The sequence below is a fragment of the Microcebus murinus genome, chromosome 10 (genome assembly GCF_040939455.1).
Source record: "Microcebus murinus isolate Inina chromosome 10, M.murinus_Inina_mat1.0, whole genome shotgun sequence".
NCBI classification, from domain to species: Eukaryota; Metazoa; Chordata; class Mammalia; order Primates; family Cheirogaleidae; genus Microcebus; species Microcebus murinus.
Window position 1 is genome coordinate 24,784,215 of NC_134113.1, and position 21,799 is coordinate 24,806,013.

General features: G+C 39.4%; 1 protein-coding gene across 2 annotated transcripts in view; it reads left to right on the top strand.

Moving 5' to 3' along the window:
• The window catches only part of FGD6 (FYVE, RhoGEF and PH domain containing 6), a 116,257-nt gene that overhangs the window by 63,396 nt on the left and 31,062 nt on the right, over nucleotides 1–21,799 (top strand). For both annotated transcript variants that reach the window (XM_076007100.1, XM_076007101.1), the window contains exons 6-8: nucleotides 2,864–3,015; nucleotides 7,684–7,840; nucleotides 10,120–10,207. In XM_076007100.1, coding sequence (XP_075863215.1) covers nucleotides 2,864–3,015; nucleotides 7,684–7,840; nucleotides 10,120–10,207 — 397 coding nt within the window. The remainder of the gene's footprint in view (nucleotides 1–2,863; nucleotides 3,016–7,683; nucleotides 7,841–10,119; nucleotides 10,208–21,799) is intronic.

The window sequence follows — 21,799 nt, forward strand, 5'->3', positions numbered from 1 at the left end:
TAACAGGATTCTTGCTGAAAACAGTCCAGGGTGATCAGACAGTCCTGGGGGATGGTGGATGATGAGGAACCCGAACAGATATCAAGGATGGGAGGTTCTTGCTAAAACTGGAGTTTACAAGAAACTGCACAGATGGGCCTAAGAGAAGTTTCAGGAACATGACTAGTTTGGTCAAACAAAGAATCTTTGTCAAGTGCTTGCTTAGAATATGTAATGTTCTAGCATGAGCAAGAGGGAGACCCCGTCTCTACAGAAAAATAGAAAAATTAGCTGGACATAGTGGTGCGTACCTGAAGTCCCAGCTAGCTACTTGGGAGGCTGAGGCTGGAGGATCACTGGAGCCCGGGAGTCTGAGGTTGCAGTGAGCTATGTTGACACCGCTACACTCTAGCTTGGGTGATAGAGCAAGACCCTGGGTCTTATGGCTATATACTCTCTAAATTTCTAGTCTTTATTAAATGTTCTTTTTCTATTTTAATTATTAAATTTCTAATTTAGTCTGACATACTACTTCTAATTTAAAAGAAGACAGCTGGGCATGGTGGCTCATGCCTGTAATCCCAGCACTTGGTGGGAGGCCAAGTCAGGAGGATCACTTGAGTCCAGCAATTTGAAACCAGCCTGTGCAACACAGCAAGATCTCATCTCTACCAAAAAAAAAAAATAGCCGAGTGTGATGGTGTGTGCCTGTGGCCCCAGCTACTTGGGAGGTTAAGGCAGGAAGATCCCTTGAGCCAAGGAGTTTGAGGTTGCAGTGAGCTATGATTGAGCCACTGCACTCCAGAGTGACAGAGTGAGACCCTCTGAAAAGAAAAGAAAGAAAGAAAAGAAAAGAAGACATCATGGGCCATCAGTTCATTCAGAGCTAGCTACAAACATCCAGTAGTACTAGAAAAATAAAGTTTTGCCTGGTATGTGACAAGGAAGGGCCTCTTGTTTAGAGGTGGCCATCTCACTGGTCAGCCCAGTTTGGATTTGTCTGCTCTCTGTTAAATATGTCTTAAATAAACAAGTTTCCTTCTTGGCAATGGTGGCAGACATATGGAATGCAGGATCTGGCAAAAGCTGTGTCAAACTGGGTCCTTACGTTATTTAGCAGCTAACATCTACTGTCACTGTCATGGTTGAGAAAATGCCTTCCAACTGGAAAACAAAAATTATCCTGCTGCCACAGGACAAATATAGCCATCACTTATTTTACCAGAAGAAAGGGTGGTGCTTGCTGCTTTTTGGAGCAAGGAACTCTTGCATGCAAATTAATCACTACACTGGTAAAAACAAACAAATAAAAAATACCATAGAGGATGTTGAACTGTTGCGCTTTGAATGGAGGAAGTTATTCCTGATACCTAAATGTATTCTATAGCTCTGCCCCATAGCAGACAGTCTAATGACTTTCAAAAGTGTTAGTAGCTCTATTTTCTCCTAATAAATATGAGTGTTGATTGAAGCAAGCCATTGGGAGGTGGAATGTGGCCAATATCCATTTGATTTCTGGAGATGTTTTCTGGATTGGAGCTTGTATAAGTTACATATTCTTACATTATATTAATTAGTTATGCAGTTAGTTCTTTAGTTACTAGTGTGAGTAGTTGATTCCTTCTAGCTAATGTAATTATTGGATCAATAAAATTAGTCCTAGGTTCTGAGTTCTAAGTGGAGGGGTTTTTGGCATTAGTTAAGCATAAGAGGATTTGACTTACCTAAAAAAGCCATACTTTAGAAAAGTAGCCCTTTCTTGTACTTTAGAGTTATATTTGAATTTTTTTTTGTCCAGAAGAGGTCTAAGTAATAATACTCATGGCTAATATAAGTATGTTGGGAGCACGAGTTGATGGGCTTAGGGGAGAAAATAATCCTTTTTGTTTATTTTATTTGCCCAGTGAATCCCTGATGGGAAAGCACTTGGATATAAAGGTCAAGGAAGATAAGGCCTATTGGCGAGTCATTTTACCCAACCTTTGCTTTAGGATTTTAGTTAATTAGAACTGCTATTTCTGAGAAGTAACAATTCTTTGTTTTTGAATACTCAGGCCTGTGGAACAGATTCCACTATGTTTTACTTATATCTTGAGGCCCACCCCCAGGGTACAAAGAAATCTAGACAAATAATCATCTCCTGCTCCACCCTTTCTAAGTCCCTGGGAGTGATAGGGTGTGGTGGTGTTGACCTATATTAAAACTCGGTACAAATCGTCTAGGGAACAGTAGATGAAAAATAATATATGGAAAGCAAGTTTTTTATTTTGTCAAAAGTGTATAAACCCAGATTAATTTATTGGGGAAGCTGGCTAAAAGGAGGGGAGAATTTAAGGTCCAGAGTTAAAACATTTTGTTGATCTTGTGTGCCAAATGCATTGCGAAAAGCTTTATGTGCAATATCTAATTAAAGACTCATACTGTTACAGTCATTTAACAGATGAGAAAAATGAACTGGCCGAAGGGAGCACAGTCAATCAGGAGCAAGGGCTGGGATCCTGGCTTCTGATGATGCAGCCTGTGCTTGCCCTAACATGCTCTGCCACTGATAGAATGTTCCAGTTGCTGATCACCAAAAGTAGACAGGGAATAGAACTATTAAATCCAGAATAAAATTAGTTCAGATCTCTTAGGGACTTTTAAAATAAGTGGATTGTGTCTGTACAATGATACTGGAATAATTTTAAAGACTAGAAATTGCAGTACAATTTCCAGATACCCTCTTAGTATAATTGCTGAGTTTGGAGATCAAACTTAATAGGTTTAAGAGACATATCATACAATGTGTTATAAAATTCAATATCCACCCCAACCACTGTGTAATAGGCTTTTTGTGAAGTTACATGTGTGTGTATATTGTTTTTCCTGCTCTGGACTGTAACAGGACTTCCGGGATGCAGTAGCCCATGCTTCCAGGCAACTTGGGAAACCAGTGATTGAGGACCGGATTCTAAATCAGATCCTATACTACTTGCCTCAGCTGTATGAGCTCAACCGGGATCTCCTAAAGGAACTGGAGGAAAGAATGTTGAACTGGTAAAAATGTTTCCAATTTTAGATGAAGCCATACAGGCCCCATGTGTGAGAGAGAGGTGTTAATTCCTTACATTGAGTTGTTTCAATATATTGAATTTTTTTTCAGTTACCTATAGATTAATTATTATTATTATTATTTTTAGACAGAGTCTCACTTTGTTGCCCAGGCTAGAGTGAGTGCTGTGGCGTCAGCCTAGCTCACAGCAACCTCAATCTCCTGGGCTCAAGCGATCCTTCTGCCTCAGCCTCCCGAGTAGCTGGGACTACAGGCATGCGCCACCATGCCCAGCTAATTTTTTGTATATATATTTATAGTTGGTCAATTAATTTCTTTCTATTTTTAGTAGAGACAGGGTCTGGCTCAAGCTGGTCTCGAACTCCTAACCTTGAGTGATCCGCCCACCTCAGCCTCCCAGAGTGCTAAGATTACAGGCGTGAGCCACTACACCTGGCCCTAGCCACTACACCTGGCGAAAAGATCACAACCTTGGCACAACAAAACTCAATACTACAATTTTTTTTTTTTAAACAGGAACTGCAATGTCAAACTCTGGGCTCAAACAATCCTCTTTCCTCAGCCTCCTGAGTAGCTGGGACTATAGGCATGCACTATGATGCCTGGCTAGTTTTTCTAGTTTTATTAGAGATGGGGTATCGCTCTTGCTCAGGCTGTTCTCCAACTTTTTTTTTGAGACAGAGTCTCACTCTGTTGCCTGAGCTAGAATGCCGTAGCATCAACCTAGCTCACAGCAACCTCACATTCCCTGGCTCAAGCGATCCTCCTGCCTCAGCCTCCTGAGTAGCTGGGACTACAGGCATGCACCACCATGCCCGGCTAATTTTTTTCTATATATATTTAACTGTCCAATTAATTTCTTTGTATTTTTAGTAGAGACGGGGTCTTGCTCTTGCTCAAGCTGATTTTGAACTCCTGACCTTGAGCGATCTGCCCTCCTCGGCCTCCCAGAGTGCTAGGATTACAGGCGTGAGCCACTGTACACGGTCTGTTCTCCAACTTTTGAGCTCAGTCCATCCTCCCATCTCAGCCTCCTGAGTAGCTGGGACTACAGGTATAGGCCACCATGCCCAGCTAATTTAATTTTTTGAAGAGACAAGGTCTCTAATACTATAATTTTTTAAATTCTTTGTTAAGAACTGCCTCATAAGCAAGAAGGGCCCAGATTCAGCCAATTTAAATTTCTGTAGGTGACCTTCGATGATTAGAATTTTGCATTTGAAAGAGAATAGTGACATATTCACATTGGAAAAGTTTTTAAATGTTTTATCTGTCTTCTGGAACTGCAGGTCATGAAACTTCCTTTGCATTTTTGAAAAGGGGCCACTCATTGAGATCATAGTATGATAGTTTGTTTTGGAAAGGCAAATTTACATAGGTATGACATCATTGTAGACACTGTAGATTTCAGAAGGGGAAGAGAATCCCAAAGGTTAGTATTGGAAGCTACTTTCATTGGTCTAAAGAAAAACGGAAGCCGGGCGCGGTGGCTCACGCCTGTAATCCTAGCTCTTGGGAGGCTGAGGCGGGCGGATTGCTCAAGGTCAGGAGTTCAAAACCAGCCTGAGCAAGAGTGAGACCCCGTCTCTATAAATACAAAGAAATTAATTGGCCAACTGATATATATATATATAAAAATTAGCCAGGCATGGTGGCGCATGCCTGTAGTCCCAGCTACTTGGGAGGCTGAGGCAGAAGGATCGCTCGAGCCTAGGAGTTTGAGGTTGCTGTGAGCTAGGCTGATGCCACGGCACTCACTCTAGCCTGGGCAACAAAGTGAGACTCTGTCTCAAAAAAAAAAAAAAAGAAAAACGGTAAGCAGAAGCTTTGGTGACTTCTGTGGAAATATGTAGAAGGAATGGTCTGAGAGGATTGAATTTATTATTGAAGTCCATGGGGCACACAAAATGATTAGAATACGAAATTAATATCACCTACTTTCATGTGCAAAATGTGTCTCTAAGCTTTCCTTATATATAAACCAGAAAAATATCTCTGCCTGCTTTGAAAATATCATCATGCCTCTGCATATTGAGAAGATAAGGTAAATAAGCAATTAATACTTAGCTGTCACCTAAGGATAAAATAACAGACTGAGGAATGACTAAAGGTAGTTTTTAAAAGTCATGATAGAAATGTAATTACAAAAAATATTATTGTATATGCTTTGTCATTTTCTGTTATTAAAATTATCTTAAGAAAAAATATTTTAGAAAACAAAAAGGAAAAAATAATTATTTTAAAAATGAATCTGAGCCAGGCATGGTGGCACTTGCCTATAGTCCCACCTGTTAATACTTGGGAGGCTGAGGTGGGAGGATCACTTGAGTGCAGGAGTTTGAGGGTACAGTGAGTTATGATCTTACCAGTCTGGGTAACAAAGCAAGACCCTATCTCCAAAAAATAAAAAAAGAAAAAGAAAAATTAAAATCTAAAAAATTTTAAAGATAATTTTAAAAAATCTGGAGAGACTGCCAGGAGCAAAGAGTAAACACATTTCCACACTCAGGCCCTCCCTGACTCACTGGAATTCCAACAGTGCAGAGAAAGTGCCTGCTCCCTACAGGCCCTGGGCTAGACCTTGGGGCTACATGAAAAACTCAAATAAAAATGGAGAATCTGAGGTGTGATTTTCAGCACTTAAGGAAAAGCCCGGTTGTCCTACCACAAGGGGGTTTCAGTCTAGGTACATTTGCTTATGGCACAAAGATCCAACTACTGAGACAACCAGGATTGCCAAGGAAGAAAGGAATTTCTAATAGGACACACAGATGTCTTAGAAGCTGCCTTAAATCCCTTCTCTGACTAATGGAGATCATGGGCTTTTTAAGGTGGGGCCACATGCCTTGGGGCAGGTTGAGGGGGATGGTGAGTCCTAGTGTCAGGAAGTCATCCATCATTTCTGGGAAACAACTCAAAAGGTCAAGTAGTTAATTTTACAGCCAGGCACTGGAGTGGTGGCTCATGCCTATAATCCTAGCACTCTGGGAGGCCAAGGCAGGAGGATTGCTTGAGCTCAGGAGTTGGAGACCAGCCTGAATGAGAGAGTGAGAACCCATCTCTCCAAAAAATAGAAATATTAGCTGGGCATGGTGATGTGCACCTGTCATCCCAGCTACTTGGGAGGCAGAGGCAGGAGGAAGATCGCTTGAATCCAGGAGTTCAAGGCTAAAGTGAACTATGATGATGTCACTGTACTCTAGCCAGGGAAATTCTAGAGTGAGACTGTCTCAAAAAAAAAAAAAGATTATAGAAAATATACAGGGGTCATTGAAATTTGTTCATGGAGCAAGTTACAGCCCCAGAAAGAAACACATAAAGATGAGGATACTAAGAATAAGAATAAATTGAAGACAAATCTCGGCCAATGTGCTCTTCAGGAGCCAACCCTGTGAGAGGGATTCACTGCTCAGTAGCAAGACTGGCTTTCCACTGTCTCTACCAGGTTCTGAAAGCTGAATCTTGACTCTGATTCCCACTGAGAGACTAAGGAGAATCATAGTTCCATGTACTCATGGCTCTTCCACTTCCCCGAACCCTATGTCATGAACATGACATTGGAAATCAAAAAAGACAAAGAGGAAATTAATCTGAATTGGCTTCAATAATATTTAGGCAAGCATTATAAAGAGGATTAAATATATTTTTGCTTGTACTAAAAGTTTCCTCAAGTTTAGATCTGTAGATGTTCTATGTGAAAATATTAAGCATGCCTAAGTAACAGATGAAATTGATGAAAGGGACAATTAAAACTATAATTATGGGAAAAACTCCACCATTACTGACATAATAAAATTCTTTTAAACCTTGGATGAGATATTTGCCATTTATTAAAATATTTTTCTCTCAGGGATCTTTGAGTCAAGACTTATTCTTTGGTTTTAGTAGACTTTCAGGAATAACATTTTCCACTGGCTTTTAGTAACAATTGATGAACTATTTCATTTTCACATTCAACAAGATTTTCTGATGTATATCTGTGTGCCAGTCTGTGCTCTAAGTATGCAGAGGATATCAGAGTGCACAGAATAGACAGGGCTTTTACTCTCAGAGGAGCAGGCATTTAATGGAGGAAGGACCAGAAAAATAGACAAGAAAAATATCAAAAGCAGTTTCTGATCTGCAGAGACATAAAATAGGATGCTGTGGTAGTAAGTGAAGACTGAGTGGCCAAGGAAGGCCCTCTAAGAAGGTGGAGCATTTAAATTGACATCTGAATGAAAAAAAAGAGCAGCCAGCGTTCTGTATTTCCAGGCAGGTGGAACCATAAGTAAACGTCTGCAGTGTGGGAATGAACTCTGTATGTCCAAAGAATATAAGGTAGAGTTTGTTTTTATTTCTAAGTGAAATAGAGGGCCATTGGAAGTCACATAATATACACATTTTTTGGATTTCTGGCTATGCTGAAGAACAGGATGGAGGAGGTAAGAATGGAAACAGGGAGACCTGTCATCGGGCTGGCAGCATCCAGGCAAGATGTGAAGGTAGCAGTAGAAATACATGGTGAAGAGTAACCATATTGGGATATATCTTAGAAAAAGAGAAGAAATTATAAGCTAATGGCTGGGTTGTGGGACTCTGCTCATCATTGGATGTGTTTTGGATATGTTTGTTATTCTCTTTTTATAATTTTATCTATTCCCTCTCCATAGGACTGAACAACAAAGAATTGCTGATATCTTTGTAAAGAAGGGACCATATCTGAAAATGTATTCTACCTACATAAAAGAATTTGATAAGAATATAGCTTTGCTGGATGAACAGTGCAAGAAAAACCCAGGCTTTGCTGCCGTTGTCAGAGAGTTTGAGGTATGTCCTACCTTCTAATGTTGAACACTTCTCTTTCTTTCTTCTTGTTTTTGAAACTTTAATAATTTGTAGTTGTTAAAAAACAAAGCTAACACACAAAAAGATGCCAGAATATAATCCCTTCAAAATCAAAGAAGGAATTAAACAAATTAAATGGCGAGAACTTAAGTAGTGTACAAGATTTAATTTTGAGAAGCTGTTAATGCACATCGGAATATTTTTTTACTTGGAAAAATAATATTTTGATGGAACTTTTTTAATAATTGTGGTAAAATACACATAACATAAACTTACCATTTTAACCATGTTTAAGTGTACAGTTCAGTAGGGTTAAATACATTGACATTGTTGTGCAACCAAATCTCCAGAACTCTTTTCATCTTGCAAAACTGGAGCTCGACAACCGTTAAACATTAACTCTCCATTCTCTCCTCCCTCCCAGCCCCTAGCAACCACCATTCTCCTTTCTGTCTCAATGAATTTGATTACTCTAGAAAACTTGTCTTATTTTTTATTTAACTTTTCCTTTTATTATAACTAATCTGCAATGATGGATGGGAAATATAATTTGTTTCCCTTTAGGTAAATAAATAATACAGTTTTAGTGTCAAAGTTAAGAAAAATTAATAATCTGTTCGTAGCATGTGACAGCCAAAACTTTGTGTTTTGACTCAAAACTAAGAGGGTGCAAGCTTGATTTGATATAACACATGTTTTTTTAAGAAAATTAGTTTTGTTTATTATTTTTTATTTTTTTGTGAGATAGAGTCTTGCTCTGTTGCCCGGGCTGGAGTACAGTGGCATCATCATAGCTCACAGCAACCTCAAACTCCTGGGCTCGAGCTATCCTCTTGCCTCAGCCTCCCAATTCACTGGGACTACTGGTACATGCAACCACACCCAGCTAATTTTTCTATTTTTTTGTAGTGACAAGGTCTTGCTGTTGCCCAGGCTTAAGTCCTCTCCACCGTTATGGGGTAAATATTGGGTTCCTACATTTTAGGACTTATTTTTTGTTTCTAAACCAAAAAGATCAGCGAATTCTAGTCACACTAAACTAGAAATGAAGAGCTTTAAAATATCATGGTATTGCTGATATCTAATTTGTGCAATATACAAATAATTAAACTTTCAAATCATTTGTGGTCTTCTTTTCTTTTCCTTTGGTGTCTTTACTCTATCAATAAACAACATGTGATATTGTTATAGCAACTGACAATTGACCCAGGTTTTGGTTGGAGTCTAGTGAGTTGTTCTGTTACCTTGGCAACAAAAGAAGACAGGGAGCCATAAGACAAGGAGAGTTAGTTATCTTGATTAATGCTGCTTGAATGAAAGATACTTTCTAAATATATATTATCATTATAATTTTACAATTGCTTTGTGTACCAGGCCATGGAGATGCATATTTAGAAAAAAATGAAAAGTCTGAGCAAATCTGAAAAAACTTACCCACCAACCTGAGCTGTGTTAAGAAGCATAAGACATTTTATCTTAGCCCTTAGGATGCAGAGACATTTCACCTGGCCTTTTTGATGCCACCTTACAGTAAACTCTTGGGTTGCAAAATGGGGGTGAGGCTTAGGAATGAGCAGAGACATCTCTTGTACATACTAAGGAAAAGAGCTTTAAAGGGTGGAACCAAATGTCTTTATAATCAAGTCAAAATGTGGTTCCTATATACACTGTGATTTGGGAGCTGTCTTTTATAAGGTCATTCATCTGAACATGATTTTAACATCCTTCAGCCTTGCTAGAGAAGATAACTAGTAAGGCTGCTTTTCAGGTTATCTTTAATTTCTGCACTTCTCCCCACCACCACCCTGTTATTATTATGAGTATATTGACTACAAGGCTCTGGTCATTATTTGAATTCAGTCACTGGTAGTTTTATTTCTGCTGCCTTATTTGGGGGGCATTGGGATTTCTTTGTATTTATGAATACATTGGCAGATGCTCTCCTAAGTGGGAGCTGCTGTGTAGGGTGGGCTCTAACCATCCTAGAACTCAGTCTGTGGCCACCATGCTCTGTAAACAAGTTTATCCTGGAGGCGAGTGATCTCAGAGACCTGCCTACAGGAGAGGGTGAGCTTGGTGTTGAATCTGGCTAGGGTTTCACTCTCAATGTAACTAATAGATGGGCCTTAAAAGAGAGCTTCTCCAAGAGTCCCCTTCCATAGTTGCTGGCTATTTAAAGTTTGGCTTCCTGAGCACTTAGACCAGGGTCCCTTGCTTCTTAGAAAATCCTTGTGTTTACTTTGGATGCCTTCTCCTTTCAGATGAGCCCACGCTGTGCTCACCTGGCCCTCAAGCACTACCTCCTCAAGCCGGTTCAGCGGATCCCTCAGTACAAGCTGCTGCTGACAGGTGGGCTTCTCCAGCAGTTTACCAGGCACCTAGTGGTTTATCAACCAACCAACTGTTGTTGCCCTTATGAAACTCTGCCTTTCCTAAGAATGCCTCTCTTTTTATATCACTCCAGTAACCAATATATGCCAAGTATATGGATTTTTTTTTTTTTAAGAGACAGGGTCTCACTCTGTCACCCAGGCTGGAGTGCAGTGGTGTAATCATAGCTCCACTGCAGCCTCAAACTCCTGGGCTCAGGTGATGCTTCCATTTTAGCCTCCCAAGTAGCTAGAACTATAGGTACATGGCCAATATGTGGATTTATAGATTGCTTGTATACCTCACTTATACATTGCCTGAACGGAACTGCTTTCAGTTCTTTGATATCCCTGTGTGCATTCTTGCCTCTGGGTGTTCAAACCTGTACTTCCATTTGCTCAGAACATCTTTCATAAACCCAATCCCACATCCTTGCATTATTTTACCTGTTTAACTTTATTAATCCCTAGAAGGTATTTTTCCAACTACAGAATGGGGTTTAGAGGGTCACTCTCACATATTTGTATACCACTATCATGGCCCTGGTTACTTACCTCAGTAGTTTATTATAAGGATTGATCAATGAGCCAAACATGAACAGTGTTTAGAATAGTGTTTTAATCATAGTAAGTTCTAAATAAGTATTACCTGCTAGTCGTAGTAGTAGCAGTCAGTATTCTTACCCTTACCATTGTTACTATTTCGTTGTCATGATTATCATCTGTTTACATCTTTTACTAGACTGTAAACTTCAAGATAAAGTTTACCACTATTTTACCACTAATTTACCACTATTACAGTTTCAAAAAACTAATACAGTCTCGGTAACAAGCATAGTTATCCAGCATATACTACTAGGTCCTCTGGAATATTTGCTGAAATGTATTGGATGTGCAGTGACTTCATGTGCTTATAGATTGTGTATTAAAAATTTTGTTGAGGCCGGGCGAGGTGGCTCACGCCTGTAATCCTAGCTCTCTGGGAGGCCGAGGTGGGCGGATTGCTCGAGGTCAGGAGTTCGAAACCAGCCTGAGCAAGAGCGAGACCCCATCTCTACTATAAATAGAAAGAAATTAATTGGCCAACTAATATATATACAAAAAAAATTAGCCGGGCATGGTGGCGAATGCCTGTAATCCCAGCTACTTGGGAGGCTGAGGCAGGAGGATTGCTTGAGCCCAGGAGTTTGAGGTTGCTGTGAGCTAGGCTGACGCCACGGCAATCTAGCCTGGGCAACAAAGCGAGACTCTGTCTCAAAAAAAAAAAAAAAAAAAAAAAATTGTTGAAATGGATGAAACATCGAAATGCCACCATTTTAAAGACAATGTGTTGTGATTATCTGTAAATAGATTTTGAGATACTCGGTTCCTGTAACTGCTCTTAAGAAATAGTGTGCATGCTTTTCTCCTTTACCTAATCCCTTTCTCCTAAGCCAAGAGTTATATTGGAGGCAGTAGGTGAATCCTGGAAAATCAGAATTTCCCCATTTCCCTTTAGGCAAAGGCTTCAGGCCTTCCCGGCTTGCCTAGTGAAAGGCAGATTGCTGAGGAGGAAGGCCCTCCTTTCAACCCCAGTACTGGGCCACTCTAGGTGTGTCAGGTACTTAATTTGAATTTCTTACTGGACTCAGACACTAGATTTGTCTCTGGAATGATGTGCAGCAAACCAAATAATTTGAGGATATCCTGTCCATCTGTACTTTTTTCCCTCTGCCTTTGGCAGAGATCTAGAATACACAGGACAAAAGGAAGTACTGATACACATGTTGTGTTTTTGCTAGATAAATTCAATGCTCTATCATAAACCAGCTTTGAATGGCTTAGGTTGTTTCCACAGCTGTCAAATGGAGTACTGTTCTTAGTGGCAAAAGACAACCATGGTCTCAAACGTGAGAAGAATGGAGCAAGAATCTGAAATTTTAATGTTAAAAAGAATTTTGATGTATTTATTTACATTTTTTATCCATTACTATGACTGATCTAAGTGGTAAAAAAGCTACACACATTTAATTTAGGTTTCATGCTGAGTTTGGTTTTTTTTTGAGAAAAGGTGAAATGACAAAAGCAAGTTTTAGAAATTCTCTTGAAGAAAGCAGATTCCATTTGTTTCATAATACCAGTGAGTTATTTTTAGTTTTGAGCTGCCTCTTGTTTAATCTTAAACCAGTTTCCCTTCTTTCTTAAACTGGAAATCTTTTTCATTATTTAAGGGACACACGTTATGTTTTGGCAGCCCTCAATAATTGTGGATTTTTTTAGTCTCACAATTGATAGGTAGTTTGTTCTGGGTCACAAAGTCAGGACTAAAATTAAACAAAGATGATAAGCTTTGTCTTTTTCATCCTGTGCCTTTTCATCCATTGATTCAAATTCTTCCCTTCCTCCAAGCCCGACCCAAAGGCCTCCATGCTCTTTGAAGCCATCTTTGATTGTTCCAGTTCTCCTTGACCCTTAGTATTAGTTGCCATGTGACTTAGCAAATATTAGTGTGATACCTTGTGAGATTGCTAATAGTTAATTTAAAATATGAGGTCAGGGAATATATCTTATAATTTGGGGCCCCTTAAAATATTTTTATTTTATTTTTTATTTTTCATAGAGACGGGCTCTCCCTCTTGTCCAGGCTGGTCTTGAACTCCTGAGCTCAAGCAGTCCTGCCTTGTCCTCCCAGAGTGCTAGGATTACAGGTGTGAGCCACTGCACCTGGCCTGCCTTCTAAAATATTTGGGTCAGTTTTAGATATCTTGAAGCTGTCCAGGAAATAATTTTGGTTGGTTTTAAGCTAGGTTTAAAACATACCATTAGCCAAAATGTTTTTGCTCCAAAGAACAACATATGAGACATAGAATTTTAGAGACCTAAGGTACATTGGAGATGAGGTCTTCTCCTTAAAAGGAAGACACATGCAGAAAGGTGAAATATCCTGTCCAAGGCTACACAAATAGTATTTTTTGTTTGTTTTTGAGACAGAGTCTTGCTCTGTTGCCTGGGCTAGAGTGCTGTGGCTTCAGCCTAGCTCACAGCAACCTCAAACTCCTGAGCTCAGGCGATCCTCCTGCCTCCCTCCTAAGTAGCAGGTGTAAGGCACCACGCCCGGCCCGCTAATAGTATTACTTGAAGCACCTATGGTTTTATAATCCTAAGGACATTTGGGGATCAAAACAAAGGGTTTGTTTTTATTTTTATTTAAAATTCTGGGCTGGGTGTGTTGGCTGATGCCTGTAATCCTAGCACTCAGGGAGGATCACCTCAGCCCAGGAGTTCAAGACCAGCCTGAGCAAGAGTGAGGCCCTACTAAACATAGTAAAAATTAGCTGGGTGTGGTGGTGCATGCCTGCAGTCCCAGCTACTCAAGAGGCTGAGTGAGGCAAGAGGATCTCCTGAGCCCAGGAGTTTGAGGTTGCTGTAAGCTAGGCTGATGCCACTACACTGTAGCCCAGGTGACAAAATGAGAATCTGTCTCAAAAAATAAATAAATAATAAAATAAAATAAAATAAAATTCTGATTTTCCAATACTCATTTTTATACTTGATCTTAGCCAAAAGGCCATGAAAGCAATAACAATACTCATTTTTGTGATGTTCTGATTGCTCCCTACTTTGCAAGATATTTCTACTGTCACTATCAAAAGTGCCCATGTCTATGCCCTTAGATTGTTTAAAGTTGCATTTTAAGTTTTAAGTTTACATCTTTTCAAACATGTTAATTAACTCGGTCCCCATCTTTGGCTAAACAATCTCAAATGATTTAATCTTTCCAACAACCTTATGAGGTAAGTACTTTTGTTTCCATTTTAGAATTTGGACTAATTCCAAATACATAGAATATACAGGAGCAGAGAGGAGTGATACTTTATTTGAGGCAACTCTTGAACAACTTTGATTTATTAATGAGTTTCAGGCAGAAAAGGAGAGGGATTCCTGCCTGACTCCTATAAGTAAATTTATGCTCACCTTGGTTCCTTAGGCTGGGAAGATTGAGAAATGCATAGATGATCAGATAAGATAGTTTCTTTTGGAATCCTTTTGGAGAAACTTAAGTGGAAATCCCCAGATACAGCAGTCCTGCCACTACTATTCAAACAACTGTCCTATTGTTTTGCAATGTTTTTTTCCCCTCACTTAATTTGGGTTTGTAGGGTATTCTACTTAAGCTCTCTCTTCCTTCATTGTAGTAAAAAACTTCTACCTTGGCTGGGTTACTTCAGACTTTATTATCATTTACATCACTAAAGTTTGTATACAACCCCCCATTGGTAATTTGGCTAAAACAAAACAAAACAAAGACAAAAAAAAAAAAAAACTTCCACCTCACTTCTTGGTAGTTTTTTTTTTAAGGTCAACTTAAAATAGGATCTAAGGCAGGTCTTGATGGCTCATGCTTATAATCCTAGCACTCTGGGAGGCTGAGGTGGGAGAGTTGCTTAAGCTCAGGAGTTGAGACCAGCCTGAACAAGAGGGAGACCCATCTCTACCCAAAATAGAAAAAATTAACTGGCAAAGTAGCACATACCTATAGTCCTGGCTACTTGGAAGGCTGAGACAGGAGGATCACTTGAGCCCAGAAGTTTGAGGTTGTTGTGAGCTATGACGATGCCATTGCCCTCTACCCAGGGCAACAGAATGGGTCTCTGTCTAAAACAGAAAAGAAAATCCAGGATCTAAGAGAATGCATACAGTTGTGTAATAAAGTGAGTTTTACTTAAATTAAGCCTAAAAACTTGTAAATTTTGCTTTTGTATTGGCCGCTCAAGGCCAGTTTATCAGGCCAGAGGTTTAAATCTGTTTGGGGCTTAGATCCTATTTGAAGTTTTCCTCTACCTCTAGTTCTTGCTCTTTCATTTCCTGGTTATATTCCAGGCCAGCCCTTTCTAAACTCATGCCAAATTACAGCAGTATCTTCCTACTGATCATCCTAACACTTATCACTGCCCCATGTAGCCGAGCACAGTATTGCTTAATTTCTCTTCCAAGGACATACTTTGATTCTGGTCATTAGAAAAGCTGAATACCTCTCATTCACAGTGTAAAAAACCTCAGTGAATAACCTAGAATCACTTGAGCCTTATTTTCCTTTGCTCTAGTGGTAGCAGGTTTCTCACAAGCTCCTGAAACTTGTCCTTCCACGCCAGATCCTATCTCTATTAATCACTTACTAAACAAATATTTATCTGGGTGGACCCTGAGCTAGACACCCTTTTAAACTGGGAACAACACATTGGGGCCTCCTGCCCTGAAGGAGTTTACATCTTCCTCTTTTGAAGCAGTTGCTCAACCACTCAGGCTCCTACTGAACTTTTTCTAGGTTCTTAAAAATTTTATTGATCTTGCTACATGTTTCCTGACTGAATCTTAGCTGTTTTAATTAATTCACATTTCTATGTCGTGTCTTCTCAACTAGATAATAAACCCATTGAAGTCAGTGGCATACTTTAATGCAAGTAGCAGTCACAACAGGTAGTCATTCATTTTGAGGGAGTATTTTCTGGTGATTTATTATTTTGGTAAGGGTCACTTTTGTCTTTCAAGGGGTTTTTTGTGCATATAAAAATATATAAGTATTATTTTTTAAAAAGTCCTTTTTCATCTTCTGCCATCCATAGATGACTATCATAGATCCTTTTAGTTTTTCTACCTGTGTTATATGTTGTATGACTTTTTTTTACAATACAAAGCCTTTCATTTGTGCAAAGTTATTGCATTGGTGTTGAAATAAGTTGAATCAGTTGAGGATCATGGTGGAGAAAATATAATGAAAAATACAATTTAAAAATTCCTCTGAAAAAATCTTTTCCACTTCTATATTTAGGAAAAAATAGTCCTTTGAACTTTGATTAAATGTGGATCAGGTAGTTTCTTTGATCTTGTTCAAAATATTTATGTTATATTAAAGGTTGCTTTAATAATGTATTACTTTTTCCTGTAGTCTTTGCCTTTAGTCTGGTATGATATTAACTCCCTTTAGGTTTTAGAAATCCAGGATTTCCCATGTTGGTTAGAAAATGAGATATTAAAAACATCTGTTATAGTGTTTCAAAGCTATAAATTTGAGCTATGTACAGGCTAATAAGCACATGTAAAAAAGATAAGAAGTTAATGGATAATTTAAAAAAAAAGAACGAAAGAAAAACTCTAACTGAAAACCTCCTGTTTAGGAAGTATTTATTTTAAATCCCAAGGTTAATTGCATATATCAAATGTCATTTTAACACTTTCTCTAGGGCAGAACTTGATAAAAAGTGGGGCTGTCCTGGACTCCAGCCAAGGAATTTAATTTTTGACCGAACACAAAGGCCCTGATAAAAGGCAGTTCCATCATGATACTATCCAGAATTCTGCTGTAATTATTTCAGCTCTTGTTCTGTTGCAATTCATTTTTTCCTTTTTTGCAATTCATTTTTACTTGTAGTTGTGAACAAGGTATTTTGAGAGTTGGTATTGGATAAATTATGTACATGAAATATTTTACTGCTATGGAAAGTCTTTAGAGTAATAGAAGGTAAGTGCATTTATCTGAATATTCTATCACTTTAGAGCTTTTAAATGTAATCTCACTTTCTCTACAGGGGTTCTTAACCTTTTTGTGCCTGGATCCCTCTGGCAATCTGACACAGCCTATTGAGCCTTTGTAGAATATATATTTTTTTAAGTTACGGAATAAAATACACAAGATTAAAAGGAAAACCAATTAAGCTAAAATGTGGTTATTTAAATATTTTTCAGGCCAGGCGCAGTGGCTCACGCCTATAATCCTAGCACTCTGGGAGGCCGAGGTGGGCGGATTGCTCAAGGTCAGGAGTTCGAAACCAGCCTGAGCAAGAGCAAGACCCTGTCTCTGCTATAAATAGAAAGAAATTAATTGGCCAACTAATATATATAGAAAAAATTAGCCGGGCATGGTGGCACATGCCTGTAGTCCCAGCTACTCGAGAGGCTGAGGCAGGAGGATCACTTGAGCCCAGGAGTTTGAGGTTGCTGTGAGCTAGGCTGACACCACGGCACTCACTCTAGCCTGGGCAACAAAGCGAGGCTCTGTCTCAAATAAATAAATAAATAAATATTTTTCAGATGTGACATAGTGATACATGTAATAAAATCTGATGGCAGATCTAATAACTGTTAATACCATGATGTTGAAGTTGTGGTGAGGGTGAACAATATTTTGAGATGTCTGCCACAGCCACAATATGCTATAAAAATATCTGTGGTGATAAAGTCACAGATACTGCTAATACTATTGTGGCTTCCTGCCCAGATTTATAATGGAAGGAAATTCTATATTTCACCAACAGGTTAGTGAAAAGAGTTTGTTGGCTTGTGTGCTTTTGCCCATGCAAGGCTGCAGATACCCTGAATTCTACCCATAGACATTACTACAAAGCCATTCTTTTTTCAATTCTAAGGCAGATTTGACCCAGATTCCCTGCAAGTAGCCAAATGCCTCTATTGCTAGGACTTGTCTTGGCAAAGATATAACAAGCAGAATCTGTTGCTAAAGAGTTTCTCTCACAGTTTTTTGTCAGAATCATGGGCTCAGGAACCGTTCCAGTTGGAGAAAACACTAAAATTTAGTTGAACTTACTTTCACGCTTATATTTGCTTTATTCTTCATGCGGCTGCTGGGTAATGAAATACGCTTATCTTCCTAAATCTAAATTTGCTCTTTGTTGATAGTCAGGGTAATACAGACCAAATATGGGTAAGAGTTTCTTTAAGTGTGGCTTGAATGTGCCAAGGCCATCTCTGTGTGCTTAAGATTCTTACTTGATAAACTGGCAGCCTGAAGGATTAGAAAATGTATCCACTAAGAAAAGCAGTCTCAGACAAGTCAAAATAATGAATGTTTACTTTTGTTGAGAGACTTCCCCCTAGTTGATTCTCCTGCGGGCATTCTGGATATGCCTAGCTAGTCTATCCTGCTGAAAAGGAACCTAGGACAGATTCTGTCCATTGTGCCTTATGACTCGGCTTGGTTTGTGAGTCCTTTGCAAATGCCACCTCGAGACCAGGGTTATCGGAGTCGTGGATAGACAGAGCTTCCTCAAATAATTCCTGCACAAGGGTGCCTGACTGAGGTCCAAGAACAGACTGCCCTCTGCTCACCATATTTTGTGCCCCAAGAGAGGGAGCCTTTTCTAACTCACAGAAAGGTATTTGCTTTGCAAGCCATGAACACCCCCCCACACACACTTGATTTCCTTTGAGATTTACTTCCCTCTATGCACATGTGTGCTCATTAGTTAGTTCCAATTTATTTATTTATTTATTTATTTATTTATTTATTTATTTTTTTGAGACAGAGTCTCGCTTTGTTGCACAGGCTAGAGTGAGTGCCGTGGCGTCAGCCTAGCTCACAGCAACCTCAAACTCCTGGGCTCGAGCAATCCTTCTGCCTCAGCCTCCCGGGTAGCTGGGACTACAGGCATGCGCCACCATGCCCGGCTAATTTTTTATATATATATTAGTTGGCCAATTAATTTCTTTCTATTTATAGTAGAGACGGGGTCTCGCTCTTGCTCAGGCTGGTTTTGAACTCCTGACCTTGAGCAATCCGCCCGCCTCGGCCTCCCAAGAGCTAGGATTACAGGCGTGAGCCACAGCGCCCGGCCTATTTATTTATTTTTGAGACAGAGTCTGTCTCTTTTTGTCACCCAGGCTAGAGTGCAGTGGTGTCGTGATAGTTCACTATAACCTCATTCTCCTGGAGCTCAGTCGATCCTCCTGCCTCAGCCTCCTGAATATCTGGAACTACAGGCATGCGCCACCACACCCATCACCACACCTGGTGAATTTTTCTATTTTTTGTAGAGATGGGATCTTGCTCTGGCTCAAAAAAAAGCGAGACTTATTTTTCTCTAGATCCCATAATTCTGTGTCTGTTGTTGATCTCTGTACATATTTATGGAGGAGAAACCTGAATAATACAAAGCAAGACATAGCTTCAAATTCAAAACACTTGCCTTTGGAATGTTATCCCCCCTATATGCTCATTTCCTCTGTGTTTGGCTGCCAACCATTCCTCAGCACACAGTCCTGGAATCTGACTGGGCGTTGAATGAAAAAAGTCCCAGATTCCCAAAGATGACTAAATTTTAGTAAATGTTAATCATTTCTGCTTTAAGTTGGCTATTTATTGATTTAGGTAATCAAGGAGTGGCAAGGCTCACTAGGAGCCTCTAACAAGACATAGTATGTGTTAGGTCCACATCCTTTCATCCTGGGTCTTATAAATGAGAAAAAAAGTTAACTTGCTTATCCCTAGAGGTTGTTTGTACATGATGTGTTTCAGTTAATCTTGTGCTGCTAATGTTGGGGGGTGGTGATCAGAAGGTAATTAACTTTTATTATATTAATCAATGATGCCACCTGGTGGCCAGAGAGGATAGGCGTTTTGTGGTACCCATACACACTGCACCTTTTGGGTTTTTTTCTTTGATAAAAATAACCTCAGTGGTGTTTGAGGCATTTTTATTGGTGAAGTCTTGAACAATGCTTAATTTGTTTTGGCAGGAGCAGGAAAGTTATAGAATACTACTAGTTTAACATGGCAAACTGAAATAACTGCTCTCCTCATTGTTATTTTGCAAGCTTCTGCAGATTACTAGGTCCTAAATAATAGGTAATAAATAGTTCCTTATGACCAACATAGGCTTGTCTGTCTGGTCTCCTTTCCTGGGTTTCACCTTGGCCATAACAGTCACTAGTGCAGCTAGTGGTTTCAGTGTTCCTCCCGTCTGACTCAGAGAGTGATCAGTCATGTTCTCATGCTGCACTTAAGGCACTTGGTGATTCATAACTGTTTAAGGGTCCTGCCTTCTTTGAAAAGGTAAAAGTTCTCAAAAAGATATGCTGTAACAAAATGTCCTGAAATCATGGATGGATGGATAGATAAGTTGGAGAGTTGAATTTTGAAGATCATTAAGATGTTTTTTAAAATGTGTCAAGGAGGGTAAACCTAACTCTGTCACTTCCTCAATTAATAACATGATGTTGATGTTGCAATATGTTAATGGTGGGTTTTCTGTTCTAAGGGTATTTAAACTATGTTCCTAAAGTTTTAGGTTGGCAGGCCAGCAGCCAAGTTTGAGTACTAGCAAAGAAAATGCAACTCAGAAACTTATCAGGCACAGCACAGTGATTCTGAGGTCAGGATTTCCTAATACGGACATCTTCCAGTGAGCTCTTTTCGCTTGAAAAGTGAGTGTCTCAGTGTTCATGGATATCCTCTTATATTAAAGAAGAGAAATTTAAGACAAAATAAGAACTGGCCGTAAATCTAGTATTTAGGTGCATCTGCTTTCCTTTCCATACTCTTCAGCTAACTAAAGGATGAAAGGAAATTACTTTTAGTTAACACACTTGGGCATTGAGAACATTTAATAAGAAGGGTAAGTTTATCTCCCCAACCCCGTCACTGTCAGCCATAGAAATATTGGACATTTGCATTCACCAAACGTGGGTTATATATCGAATGCATTCGGAGTGCAGTCAGTATGAGAAGAATAAGTTTATTTTCCATCTCTGAGTGAGGCTAGGTATAATGTGTAATCAGTGTATTTTGTTTAATTTTTGTGGTTTTCATATATGTTTTATCAGAAGCAAGTCCTGCAACCTGTAAGTTCAGATTATTTAAGGTCTAAATTGCTGGTGATAATCTCTCACAAAATAGAAGCTATGCCGTGGCACAAGGAAGCTTGATGTGGCCACACACGGCATCTCACTATGGCTTATTGCCAGTGCTGGATATTTATAATATACATGTCTAGACTCACACAAGCTGTGGGATCACTGTCTCAGAGACATCTGAAGTTTCAGCAATTGGGCCTGTCTGTTTGTGTTATCTGTTGTGTTTCAAAAGCTGGCACTGACATGCAAGTTTCCCTTTGTACATTTGAGCATAACTCCATTCATCCATGAGATGAATGTATATCTGTTCCATGATATTCCCAACTGGAGATTGGGTCTGATAAAAATACATTCAGTCTCTGAACACACCTTTCCCTCCTTCCATTTTCTCCATTCCCACTGGCATTTCAGCCTTTATTGCCTTGCACCTTCACTAAAATACAATCCTGTCTAGCAAAATAATGTATTCTTTTTATTTATTAAGACTTTACTGTCCCCTGTGTGCAAAGCCCCTTGCTAAGTACTATGCGAGGGGGAAAATGAATCAGATGTCCTGCCCACAAGGAGCTTTGAGTCTAATGAAAAAGAAAGTGATAGAAGGGATGAAGTGAGTCTGCCATGTCATGAATTATTCAAAGGGAAAAATGATTCTTTCAAAAGGAATGTTTTGTAGGAGAGGAAGAATTTGAGATGAACCTAGAAGAATGGGAGTAGAATTTGTATATGCAGAGACAGAGAAAAGGATTCAGAAGGGAGCATTAGAGACAAAAAGGTACGGAGCCAGGGAACACATGGGAAGTGTTTAAGGAATTGAGCAGAGTCAAATTCAGGTAAGCACATAGGGCCTGTATTAGGTGGTAGCAAAAGAGAAAGTCAGAAAAGTCAATGGAGACCATCTAGTGGGGGACTTTAAATTCCATGGAAAGGAATTTGTATTAATTTGGTA